Source organism: Tachysurus fulvidraco, chromosome 23 (genome assembly GCF_022655615.1).
Source record: "Tachysurus fulvidraco isolate hzauxx_2018 chromosome 23, HZAU_PFXX_2.0, whole genome shotgun sequence".
In the NCBI taxonomy this organism is placed as follows: domain Eukaryota; kingdom Metazoa; phylum Chordata; class Actinopteri; order Siluriformes; family Bagridae; genus Tachysurus; species Tachysurus fulvidraco.
Genome location: NC_062540.1, coordinates 9,662,142 through 9,674,768, shown reverse-complemented (window position 1 = coordinate 9,674,768; position 12,627 = coordinate 9,662,142). Strand labels below are relative to the sequence as shown.

The 12,627-nt window shown below is 37.7% G+C and overlaps 1 protein-coding gene across 2 annotated transcripts; it reads right to left on the bottom strand.

Moving 5' to 3' along the window:
- Positions 1-4,635: 4,635 nt before the first annotated feature.
- Positions 4,636-11,526, bottom strand: sla2b (Src like adaptor 2b). Of its 2 annotated transcripts, none has more exons than XM_027144778.2 (8): positions 11,235-11,526; positions 9,436-9,553; positions 9,064-9,160; positions 8,298-8,384; positions 7,567-7,670; positions 7,180-7,317; positions 6,548-6,680; positions 4,636-5,443 (listed from the first exon to the last, which is right to left on the bottom strand). In XM_027144778.2, the coding sequence occupies exons 2-8, from the start codon at positions 9,524-9,526 to the stop codon at positions 5,305-5,307; spliced, it is 789 nt and encodes a 262-aa protein (XP_027000579.1). In that variant the 5' UTR covers positions 9,527-9,553; positions 11,235-11,526; the 3' UTR covers positions 4,636-5,304. The 2 variants fall into 2 exon arrangements, with proteins under 2 accessions (XP_027000579.1, XP_027000580.1); XM_027144779.2 differs by having other exon boundaries at positions 6,548-6,677.
- Positions 11,527-12,627: the final 1,101 nt, after the last annotated feature.

Here is a 12,627-nt window from a genome sequence, read left to right as displayed (position 1 = left end):
CTTCACAGGAGTGACTTATTCAATGTCTTTCTGTTCAATCCAGCAAAAGAATCTTCTTCTATTAATTGATTGCTCTGTGATTTACAGAACACGATTATATTTTGCACGTTATAACGTCAAGGTTTTTATCTATTAGGGTTAACACATTTGCCCTTAAAGTTCATCTGCTTTTAAGCCTTGTGTTCTGTTCACTCTTTGGACCCTTCCATACTGTTCGGGTTAAATTGATTATTGGGGTTTTAAGACATTGCAGAAATAAAGAAATATATAATAAACACAATCTAGATCATATTTGTGATGTATTTTTGCAATTACTAGATTACATTTAACAATGAAAGTGTCATCTGCTGCTGTGATAGATTACGTTTAAGTTAGATTTTAGTGTAAAATATATAATATTATATAATAAAGACCTTGGTGTCAGAAATTTAGGAAAGGATTAATGGAGGATGATTTTAGAACAAATGCAGAATATTTAGGAAATGTATAAAACTGCTCGCTTTGACCGAACACCACACACAATAGAGTTGTGATAGGATCTGACAGAAAGCAGTTTATAAGTTCAACAAAGATTTAGATTCTGTTCTGTATCGCTGTGTTAGGACTCCTGCAGCAATAGTAATTCAACTGTAATAAAGAATGAAGCCTGAGAAACTCAGAACACAGCTGCCTGGTATGTACGTGAAAAACAGAGCAGTGTATATAATGTGCACTCTGAGGAAAGTCCATCTGTGACACATATACTGTATGTGACGTACCAAACATGCTCCTAACTCAAACCAGACCGGTCAGTGAAGCTTGAACAGAAAGGAGCATGTTTTCATTTGGTGGGTTTGTGTAAGCCGTGATGTCAGAGAGGCTCTCAGCACGATGCTCCAAGCTGAGTTCTGCCAAGCTGAACACTGCTCACGTGTGATGTTACAGTGTAACACAGCACTTCAGCTATCAGCGATGCACAGCCATGGTTTTATGTCTGTGTCATGCAGACGAATGACATGCAGTGTCAGGATTGGACAGTGTCATGAGTATTAGGGAGAAATAAAACTACATCCATCTTCATTCAGGATCATTTATTCTGCTGCTTCTCACTCTGTGTTTTTCTCAATCTTTCTCTTTCGTAATGTGCATTAGTAAGGGATTAGTGCACGATGGCAGTGGTGCTGAAGAGGTCAGATTCAGGTTTATCCAGGATTTTGCACTAATTCTTCCTCTCTGTCTCTCCCTCCATCTCCCTCTCTCCCTTTCTCCTTCTCTCTGTCTCTCTCTTTCTCTCAATCATTACACATTTAGCATTTAACAGACAGCACATTTCAGTGCAGACCTACTTTGTTGTCTGTTTCTCTTGGTCATGGACTAGACATAACAAAAGGTCTAAATAGAGGTAGTAGAGCAAGAAATGTACACACTTTTTTTTTGTGCTAATTTTGTGCTTTTTTTTAAGTGTTTTATTTCACTCACACACACACACTCACTCACACACACACTCACACACTCACTCACTCACTCACTCACTCACACTCACTCACTCACACACACACTCACTCACACACACACTCACACACACACACACACACACTCACTCACAAACACACACTCACTCACACTCACTCACTCACACACACACACTCGCACACACACTCGCTCACTCACTCACACACACTCGCTCACTCACACACTCACTCGCGCACACACTCACTCGCTCACTCACTCGCACACACACTCACTCACTCACTCACACACATTCACACACTCACTCACTCACTCACTCACACACACACACACTCACTCACCCACTCACTCACACACACACTCACACACACACACTCACTCACACTCACTCACTCACACACTCACTCACTCAATCTTAAAGGCTAGGCTGTCTGAAAACATAAATAGATATATCAACAAGGTATAAAAGTTAAATAAGTCACTAAAAGTGTCAATTTCGATATATATACAATGTATACGATATATGTACAATGGTGCCACAGTGGTTTAGTGGTTAGTGGTTTGCCTCCTACCTCTGGGGTTGGGGGTACGTCTTCCGACCCTGTTTGTGTAGCATTTGTATGTTCAACCAGTGCTTTAGGGATGTCCTCCAGGTACTCTGGTTTCAACCCCCAGTCCACAGAAATGTTATAGGCTGACTATAGTGTGTGTGATTGTGCCCTGTGATGGCCTGACACCCCTGTCCATGGCATCGCCCACCTTGTGCCCAGAATCAGCTGTAATAGACTCCAGGTTCCCTGTTAGCTTGAGTAAGATAAATATAGAAAAATGATGGATATATGGATGGGATTGTGCTATTGTATATATTACACAATGCTTCAATCGCCATCTGCTGGTAAATATTGGCAATAACCATGTGAGATCATATAAAGTGAATCCCCATAATTTTTACAATCATATGTCTTGTTTGTAAACTCTATAGGTTCTATAATTGCTTTCTTTTTTAATCATAGATCATGTATCTTTATTACATTGCAGCATGCCTGAAATAACTGAACGTGTTATGGATATGTAATTTATAGTGCTGCTCCATGGCACTAGAAAATCTCACCATTTATCTGCTTGCACCTTCAAGTTACATCACATATCAGCTGAAAATCATATTCTCAGGTGTAAATAAAGATGTGCAGATAACTGCTTTGGCAGGTAAAACTGAGCCACCCATAACATGCCAGTGTTGTACTGCAAACTGATAACCTTCTACATCTATTATAATGTGTATATATATTATAACATATTGCCAGACTGTATATTTATAATCACATCCTCCAGTGTCACCCAAATGAGGATGGGTTCCCCTTTGAGTCTGGTTCCTCTCAAGGTTTCTTCCTCTTCTATCTAATGGAGTTTTACATCACCACAGTCACCTCAGACTTGATCATTGGGGATAAATACAAACACATTTAAATTTAATTGTAATATTAATATTGAATTTTTGTATTATATTAATCTTTGTATAATATCTAACCTTTTTTTGTATTAAGATTATGTTCTGTAAAGCCACTGTTAAAGCACTATACAAATAAATTTGTAGAAAAGACATTATATACATTGACAATATTTCCTGTCCTTCGTCACCCAAATGAGGACGGGTTTCTTTCTGAGTCTGGTTCCTCGCAAGGATTCTTCCTCATATCATGTCAGGGAGTTTGTCCTTGCCAGCATTGCTCATTAGAGATGGAGATTGGATGTTAGAATAGAATTTATGTGTTTTGTTAAAAGCGCTACACAAATCATTTGAACCGATTTGAACTGAAGTCAACACAAACTCATATTTCTCTGGAAACACAACACGGTTTTCTAGCCATCGCTAATCGATGCTTGTCAGAGTCTTGGAGAACGTGAAGAACTGACTGTTCGCTTGCTGCCTAATGTATCCCATCATTTAGCAGCTGTCACTGTAATGAGATCATCAGTGTTGTTTACATCACCGCTCAGTGGTTTTAATGTTATGGCCGATCGGTGTAACGTGTTACTCGTGCATTAAGTCCCTACACTGTTCAAGGCAAACATGAGCAGCATTAGTCACAGACGGTAATGCACAGATACACAGACATGTTTCAGTCAGGTTCAGGTTTAGATGAGATCTAACAGAGCTGTAATGGAGGTGCAATGCCCTCTAGCATTACACTGTAGCACTGCACACTGACACACCCAACACTGTCTGTAGTTACAACAGGCTTTAACCAGGACAGGAATCAGATTTGATCTCACTATGCTAACGCAAATAAGTCAAAAAATAGTTTTCTTCCGGATTATTCAGTGGGAAATGATTTGTGACCTTCTGAGTCTGGTTCCTCTCAAGGTTTCTTCCTCATATCATCTCTTGCCACCGGCCCCTCAGGCTTATTCAGTAGGGATAAGTTACTAAATTATTTGCTTTGCTGTGATTCTGCTTTATGGCAATGTAGCTATACAAAAGAAGTAAAATTCTATTTGTTTTTTTTCCCCTAGCGCTGAGTTAATGATGATATCTCTTGTGTTTTCGGTGTAATAATAAAATCTAAATCTCAAATGATCCGTTAATAATTAGTCAGTTTGCCCATACACTCTCACTGCTTCTAAATAGTAAAATCTCCAATACTAACAGATTATGATTGATAATCAACTGACCAGCCGTTTCTGTAGTGCTACGAATCCTAATGTACAGTATAATTTTGCAACATGATGTACATATAGAAGAGCTACATTGGAAACACATGAGCGGGAAAGTTTGGATGGCAGAAAAGAGCCTAGATTTTTAGATGTAATTTAAATAAAACTACGTGACCCTCGAGCAAGAAAAGAGCCGTTTTAAGCCGAGAGCTCATTTGGTGCTGTGACTCACAAAGTGTGAAGGAAAAAAGAAAACCTGTTGTAGTTATTGTGTATTTCACATTTGCATTCACAGTGTAAAGTGTATAGTATTGTGATCAGGTTAGCTTACACCTCACAGACTGAAGTACGAACACCTTCTTACACAGGAAACAATTTACCACAACAATGCACATGCATACACATGCTCTTGTACTTGCTTTCTGTCTTTCTCTGTAACACACACACACATTTCCTGAAGCAGACTGGTGTTTTTCTTCTTCTCTCTTTTAGCTGAATATTATGCTGAGTGAAGAGACAGGACTCGTTTTCTTAAGCTTTTCTTTAAGCAGCTTTAAAGTAACACGTGACTGCAGTGTTGGAACACAATCAGCAATCAGTACAAAGTGTGTACATAGTGAATTTACAGCTGTACTGTACTCAGAAATGATCAAAACCTTAATTCAGTATAAAACCAACAATTCAGTTTATCCTTTTAAAATCAGCAGGAAATAATGGAGTTTCCCCATGATGATGATGATGATGATGATGATATTGTCCATATAAAAGTCCATATAAAATGAGAATGTTCCAGAATTGTGTGAGCAGCACAAATGGCTGCACACGCTGCTTTCAGACTCCCACTGTCGCTTCTACATCTCTGTTTCGTTCTTTTTTTTATCATTCACATCTTCAGGAACAAGACCACACAGAAATCTGCGATGCTAAATATCTCCATCGCCCACACTGGAAGAAGTGCGATGACTTCAGTGTGAATTTGGACTACAGGAAAATGCTGCCTCTTCCGTTCCAGGAGTTTTGCACTTCTACTGAGCCGAGCTCTTTTCTACGCTCATGTCCATGACCAAGCCTTTTTCCTGTGATCTGTGTTTGTCAGTGCAAAGCTCCCTCATGTCCCAGCAGGAAGTGAGAAACAGTAAAGTCCGTCCATCACGTTACTCTGCTTTAACCCTTTTCTGTTCTTTCGGGTGTCCTGCGAGGTCACGTGTCCCAGTTTCCAGAACATACCTCACAGTCACTGTTTTCTGTCATGTAAAGGTAGGAATTGATGGACTCCTTCAGACCTTCACTGACTAGCGACTCTTCCACACCTTCCTTTTTGGGCCCAAAGATCATAGAGCTAAAAAAAACAATTGAAATTAGTCATTATCTGATGAAAATGTATATTTATATGATGAGTTGAGAGAAACTATAATAATTTATTATAGAATTATTATATAATGGTTTTGTATAATAACCCATTCATCTCAAACAACAGGTCACAGGCTGAATGTAAAGTAGATTTAAATGATGGGTTTGTTTTTTTAATCACATACACACACACACACACACACACACACACACACACACACACAGATCTTGCACATGGATATAAATACCAAGAATATGGCACGTGTAATTAAAATATATTTAATTTTACATTTATCTATATTTACAGTATATATCTACACACACAAATAATAAAATAAAAAGTAATAAATATGTGTGTGTGTGTGTACACCATCAAAAAAAGAGTAGAAGATAAATAAAAAAATGCAAACAATAGAAATAATAAAATGATTGTAACACAAACAATAAAATAAAAAGTAATAAAAATGTGTGTGTATAACAATCATTTTATTATTTCTATTGTTTCTATTTTTTTATTTATCTTTACACACACACACACACACACAAATAATAAAATAAAAAGTAATAAAAATACGTGTGTGTGTGTGTGTGTGGGTGTATAACAATCATTTTATTATTTCTATTGTTTAATTTTTTTATTTATCTTTACACACACACATAATAAAATAAAAAGTAATAAAAATACGTGTGTGTGTGTGTGTGGGTGTATAACAATCATTTTATTATTTCTATTGTTTAATTTTTTTATTTATCTTTACACACACACATAATAAAATAAAAAGTAATAAAAATACGTGTGTGTGTGTAACATAGAAATAAAAAAACTATGTTTAATTTTTTCTATTTATCTTCTACTCTTTTTATTTGACACTGTATGTATTTGATGTATAGCTTTTCCCTGATGTTACTCTGTCATATTGAATTTCCTTGACAGGATTAATGTAAATCTCATCACATTTCGTCTCTAATGATTAGAGACGACTATTTCCATATGAAGTGTTTCAGGTATTCTATATTTTTTGTTTGCTTTAAAGTGAGTGATCGTGAAAGTAAAAGAAGTAAACAGACGTGTGTGTGTGTGTGTTTCACTCACCTGTTGACATCTTTCCAGTTGATGGTGGGTTTTCTGACTGCTAGAGGAGGAGGGCCGCTTACAACCGGAACATTATTGGAGCCTTGAATGAAGCATGGCTCTCTTAACACACAGCACAGACCATCAGCAACTTCTGACCAAAAACATACAGGCAGAGGAAGAAAAACACAATCACATAAGACCATGAACCATGAACATTTCATGCATTTCACAGACAGACAGACAGACAGACAGACAGACAGACAGACAGATAACTGAATTTTAGTGTAACTGAAAATTGTCCAGAATATAGGGTTGATAATTACTGTATGTATAAACTTTAGTTAAATCCTGTGTGTGTGTGTGTGTGTGTGTGTGTGTGTGTGTGTGTGTGTGTGTGTGTGTGTGTGTGTGTGTGTGTGTGTGTGTGTGTGTGTGTGAGAGAGAGAGAGAGAGAGAGAGAGAGAGAGAGAGAAACAAAGTGGGAGAATAGAAATATCTGATCTTATGGAAACATTTGCCTGGTGGAAAACTATTTATAAAAAACTTTCAGCTTTAGCTGTGACAGCTAAAGTGTGTGTGTGTGTGTGTGTGTGTGTGTGTGTGTGTGTGTGTGTGTGTGTGTGTGTGTGTGTGTGTGTGCACGCATTTACCAGAGTAGTGCTCGACAAGATGTGTGAGACTGGGGAAGGTGAGGCGGGGAGAGATGTAGTGCCAGCCATTCTCTATGCTGTGGATACGGTAGTGTTTGATGGAATCGTTCTCAGTTCGTACTGAGAGTGAGTGAGCACCTGTGGATTGACAGAGAGAGAGAGAGAGAGAGAGAGAGAGAGAGAGAGAGAGCTCTGTTATAATCTGTTCCATAAATTTGGCTGTAGGAATTTGTCTGTGTAGAAGATTTTGTGCGTGTGTGCGTGTGTGTGTGTGTGTGTGTGTGTGTGTGTGTGTGTGTGTGCGTGTGTGCGTGTGCGTGTGCGTGTGTGTGTGTGTGTGTGTGTGTGTGTGTGTGTGTGTGTGTGTGTGTGTGTGTGTTCACGCACCAGGTATGGTCTGGCTCTCTCTAATGAGAAAGGAGCCAGGCTGATTGTGGGAGTGACGAAGTAGCTCCTCTGCCTTCTGTTTGTTAAGACCTACAAACTGCCACCTGTGTGCATAAAGATTGTAAAGATTACCAGAATATTCATGAAAATATAACAAGTCTCAAACTGATAAAAAAAACCAAAAAAACATCTTGACTAACTGGATGTAACACACATGAGTCATAAAGCATGAACTGTACAGAGGTAAAGCATGAAAGAAGAAAGAACACACAGGATGACAGAAACTGAGAATAAATAAAGCTATGAGGAAGAAAAAGAGGCGGAGGGAGAGAAAGATAAACACCACGCAGATGAACAGTGCTGCAATGGAGAGTGATACAGAAGTGTGGAAAGAGTTCTAGTCTGTACACAGCTGTGACCTCCAATACACACACACACACACACATTTTATTCCCTTTCTACCTACAGTACTTTCTACATTTCAAATGAAGTAAACTACAAGCCCTCATTGGAAAGTGGTTATAGTAACCCCCTGTGGAAGACCCTCATATCATTTACATGACATCACCACAGTACTGTAAGCTATCAGCCCACATGTCATTACAGTAATGTGGCAGTACTACATCCAGTATAGTCTCTCTGTCGGCCTCGGCTAGCTCACTAAACCAGGAAGTAGACTTTACAACAGGTCTATAATAACAAAAGCAGGTTAAATGGAGGATGTACTGTACCTGTTAAACACTTTACATGTGTAGTTGCTGGGGATGTAGCTCACAAATCCTGTAGCTGAAGAACTCACTTTCCACCACTCGCCTTCACTGGAACACACACACACACACACACACACCTATTTAATTGACCAGAAAAAACAACTTTTCTTTCATGTGGTTTTTGATTTCTTAGTATGACAGCGATTTAAAAGTTCTCCTGCACTGTTACGTCTTCTTCTTCTTCTCCTTCTTCTCTTTCTTCTTCTTCTTCTTCTTCTTCTTCTTCTTCTTCTTCTTCTTCTTCTTCTTCTTCTTCTTCTTCTTCTTCTTCTTCTATTTGACACCTCAGATTGACCCAGAATCTGGTCCTTTCTTAATGACTAACATTACATTACATGGTCAGTGGTGGCTCAAGTGGTTAAGGCTCTAGGTTGTTGATTAGAGGATCAGGGTTTAAGCCCCAGCACTGCTAAGCTGCCACTGTCGGTCCCTTGAGAACGGCCCTTAACCCTCACTGCTCCAGTGGTGCTGTATCATTGCTGACCCTGTGCTTTGCTCCAAAGTTGTGATATGTGAAGAAATTAAGTTCACTGTAATGTTTATGTTTCCTAATATTGTCCTGAGTAATTCTACTGGAACGTGAAAAACAATCCTTGCTTGACAAATACTGTAGAAACTGCCTCTGAAATGCCATCATGCCCCCAGTCACAGGATGATTCCAGCACAATTCAGCGTCCCCTGTATGTTTTATATGTAAATAATAAGGCTGTAAGGCACAGATACTTACTCAGAAACCACGTTGAGCCTCTCCCCAAATCTGATACTGCACTCGGTGGGACTTCCTGACGGGTAGTTATACAGAGCAACCACTACGTACCTGCCATCTGGTGACAGAGACAGAGAGTGAAACATTCAGAAAGATAAAGCAAAGAAACAAACTGTTTCATCATCTCACAACATCACTACACTTCTTTACATCTCATCCTGCTTGTAAACACACGACTTTTCCTGAACTGTAATCAACAAAGTAAATATTCTCACATTTCAGCTTCTTGGCATGGTTTACAGAACCTTTGGTGTCATTCTAATCTTATATAGAATATGTTAATACGGCTGAAACGTTGTGTAAGGTGAGGTGTATCGGCAGACTAGGTCTCACCCATGGTGTGGGGCTCAATGCATTCATCCGAACTCAGCAGAGGTGTTTGATGGACACTGTTACGCCTCCCTTTACTTGGCCTGCTGCCCATGATGCTCCTGATCAGCAGAACTGCAGGCTAGATTAAAAGGATTAAAATGCATGTTAGATTAAATATTCAAACATCAAAAAATGTACCACAAAGGCAAGATCAAAAATCAGTTTTAAAAAAAAAAATATCGTCAGTTTTTCTGAAGAATTGAAGGAAGGATGGTGGTGAAACTGCTTTTTAACTTTGACCAACATTTTCCAACCACAGTTTCAATATCACAAGCGCATCTCTGTTAACTATGGCAAGTCCGGTCTAAAAATAGAACGAGTACACCACTGACGCTTAACCATCATCTGCAAATACACTAATGCTCCAAAAAAAACCTTCTTTTTTTACGTGCGTCAGCGACATAAACAAGGTTTTCATGTGAATATTTCGTAAGAGCGCACTTTAGTTGCATGACGTTTTCCATGCATGGTTATTGATGAGGGATACAGATGAAGAAAGCCACACTTGTGGTGTCGATACGGTTCTTGGAATAAACGTCACTTCAAGAGAGAACAAGTAAACATGTTGGAAGGATATGATAGAAGTTACACAAAAATAAATGGGGATTGATAAACCCATATCGTGTCAGGTTAGTTATTGTTTGGGGTGCTGAAATTTCAGGTTAAACCCTAATGTCTATATTATACAAACAAAGAAACTACTGAATAGTTGTAGTTCTTCTATATTGGATTCAATATATTGGATTGTTGTTTAAAATATTCTTCTATATTGTAAAACAGGGCCTTCAGCAAAATGGTCAATAAACATAAAGGGATGATTTCAACTGCTAATTATATTCTAACTGCTAATTTTATATGATGATGCATGAAATCATCATCATCATCATCAGTAGCACATTTCTCGTACGATTGCAGCAGAACAAATGAGTGAATGAGTGATTCACAGCACTGGACAGCTGGCTTTTTCCAAAGTCACTTACATTTTGTTTCCATTACAAACCTTTCCTCGTGCCTTTATAAATTATATGAAGCTCTGACAATGCTAAAGGAATCGCAGTTTAATACTGAAAAACTAAAAATTGTGCATAAGATGCTAACAGATCAGTATGCACTGAGGCACGTGCAAACACACGAGCGTCCATTACCAAACGATTCCGAAGCAAACGAGTCATACGGTAATTCAGACGCTTATATAATGTCATGCTGTTCTGATATTTGACGTTCTGATGTTTAGTTTTTCTAAATGAATGAATAATGTAGGAATCCGCTGTATAACTGACGTTTCTTTCTCATTATTTGTACTTTTGGAGCTTTGATAAAGCACTTGTTTTTTAAAAAAAAACAAAGTTTCAAACCCCATTAAATGAAATAAATAAATAATAAATAACAAAGTATTGCCAGGGATACTGCAATAGCAAGGATATTGCATGTGTGTGTATAAACTGGACACTAGCGTAAGTACACACGTACTGAATAATTGTTTTTCTTTTCATTTTTCTTATTCTGTTTATCTTTTTGTGTTTCACTATCTTTTTTCATGTTTAGGTTTTCTTTTATGTTACTTCTCTTACTGGCACGCTGCAAGTATCTCATATTTCCGCTACAAGGGATTAATCTAGACACATCTCATCTTTTATCTTATCAAAAATGTACTTTTAATGTACGCTTTGCACCCTAGTTGCTCCCAACCTACCATTTGTGTTCTTTAACATAAGAGACATTAAAATGACACCTAATCAGTGCTATAAGTTTACACTTACCTCATATTTCTCTGCCAAGCTGAGATACCAGTCGTTTCTCGTCAGTGGATACAGATCATCCGTTTAGCTCCTTTATGACTGGGTTGAACAACAAAAAAAATGTCTGAGAAACAACTCACTCTGGCTCCTGTCGACACGCTGAGAACTGGAGCTGTGATGTGTAGCTGCAAGAGTGAAATCAGAGAAACAAGGTGACTTTAAGATCAGGCAGCATTTGATGAAGCCTGGAGCAGAAAAATGTATGTGCTCTAAGAAACTGTCAATCCTTCTGTGGTTCACAGATATGAAAAACACAGAGGCAGACTGTTTTATGTATCACACACACATACACACACACACACACACACACACACACACACACAAACCCACAAAATGCACTAGCAGCAGTTTCCTGTGAACTAATGCACAGAAACTACAAAACTTTTTCTACATTCACTAAATGAACAGAATCCAGCCAATAAATAGTGATTTAGTGATAACAAAGGACATTATTAATGGATGCAAGTAAAGCTTTAGTAAAACATAAAGGTGCCAAATGATGGTGTTGCTACTTGTTCTATTGCTACTTGTTTAAACTCGGCAAGACACTCAGTCTTCTAACCGGTGAAAGCATTTCTTAATTTGGTGCAAACATATTCAACACATTGCTATTATTATGGATAAGAAAAATAAAAACAGTGGTACAATTAAATATTGAAATATTTGTGATTTTAGCAACTCTGGTGTTCTTTTGTTCCACAGTGCTGTATTTCAGTCACCGATGAAAAACGAATTTGAAAGTAAAAAAAAATCACACACACACAAAACATAATCATGTGGTGTGACCAGTATATACAACTATATACAAGTACAGTTACATCTGTACTAAAACACCTATGCATTATTTCAGAACTTCTGTGGGTCATAAATTTTCCAGGTCATCTTCTCATGCTGCACTGAATAATCATCATAAATCATACACTGAATAAGTGATTCATATTTCAGCCGCCAAACCCGCGAGATTAGTTTGAATTCTAATAAAGATGTCCAGTGTGTCATTATTGCCACATACTGGACAGTCACGCCAAATGATGAAGGCAAAATAAATAAATAAATAAAATAAAAATCTTTACCTCAGACAAAATACCAGAATAATGAGAGGATGTTTGTTCAAGCAGAAAAGCCGGAGATCATTCAGAACATCTGGTATTATGGTATTTTGTCTGAGGTAAAGATTTCTATTTTATTTTTATTTATTTATTTATTTATTTATTTATTTATTTATTTATTTATTCATTTTTGACATTTCTTCTAATTTTAACTTTAAAATAATTTTCAAATAATTTTGCTCATTTTCAGAATTTATATCTAGAAAAATGCAAATTAATTGAGGAAAAAATCATTTAAGCTCGAA

Coding starts and splice junctions, on each gene's coding strand:
- sla2b (XM_027144778.2), bottom strand. CDS start 9,526: ATGGGCAGCAGGCCAAGTAAAGGGAGGCGTAACAGTGTCCATCAAACA. Junction 7,318..7,566: donor AGAGAGCCAGACCATACCTG/GTGCGTGAACAC, acceptor GTCAATCCACAG/GTGCTCACTCACTCTCAGTA. Junction 6,681..7,179: donor TCTTGTCGAGCACTACTCTG/GTAAATGCGTGC, acceptor GTTTTTGGTCAG/AAGTTGCTGATGGTCTGTGC.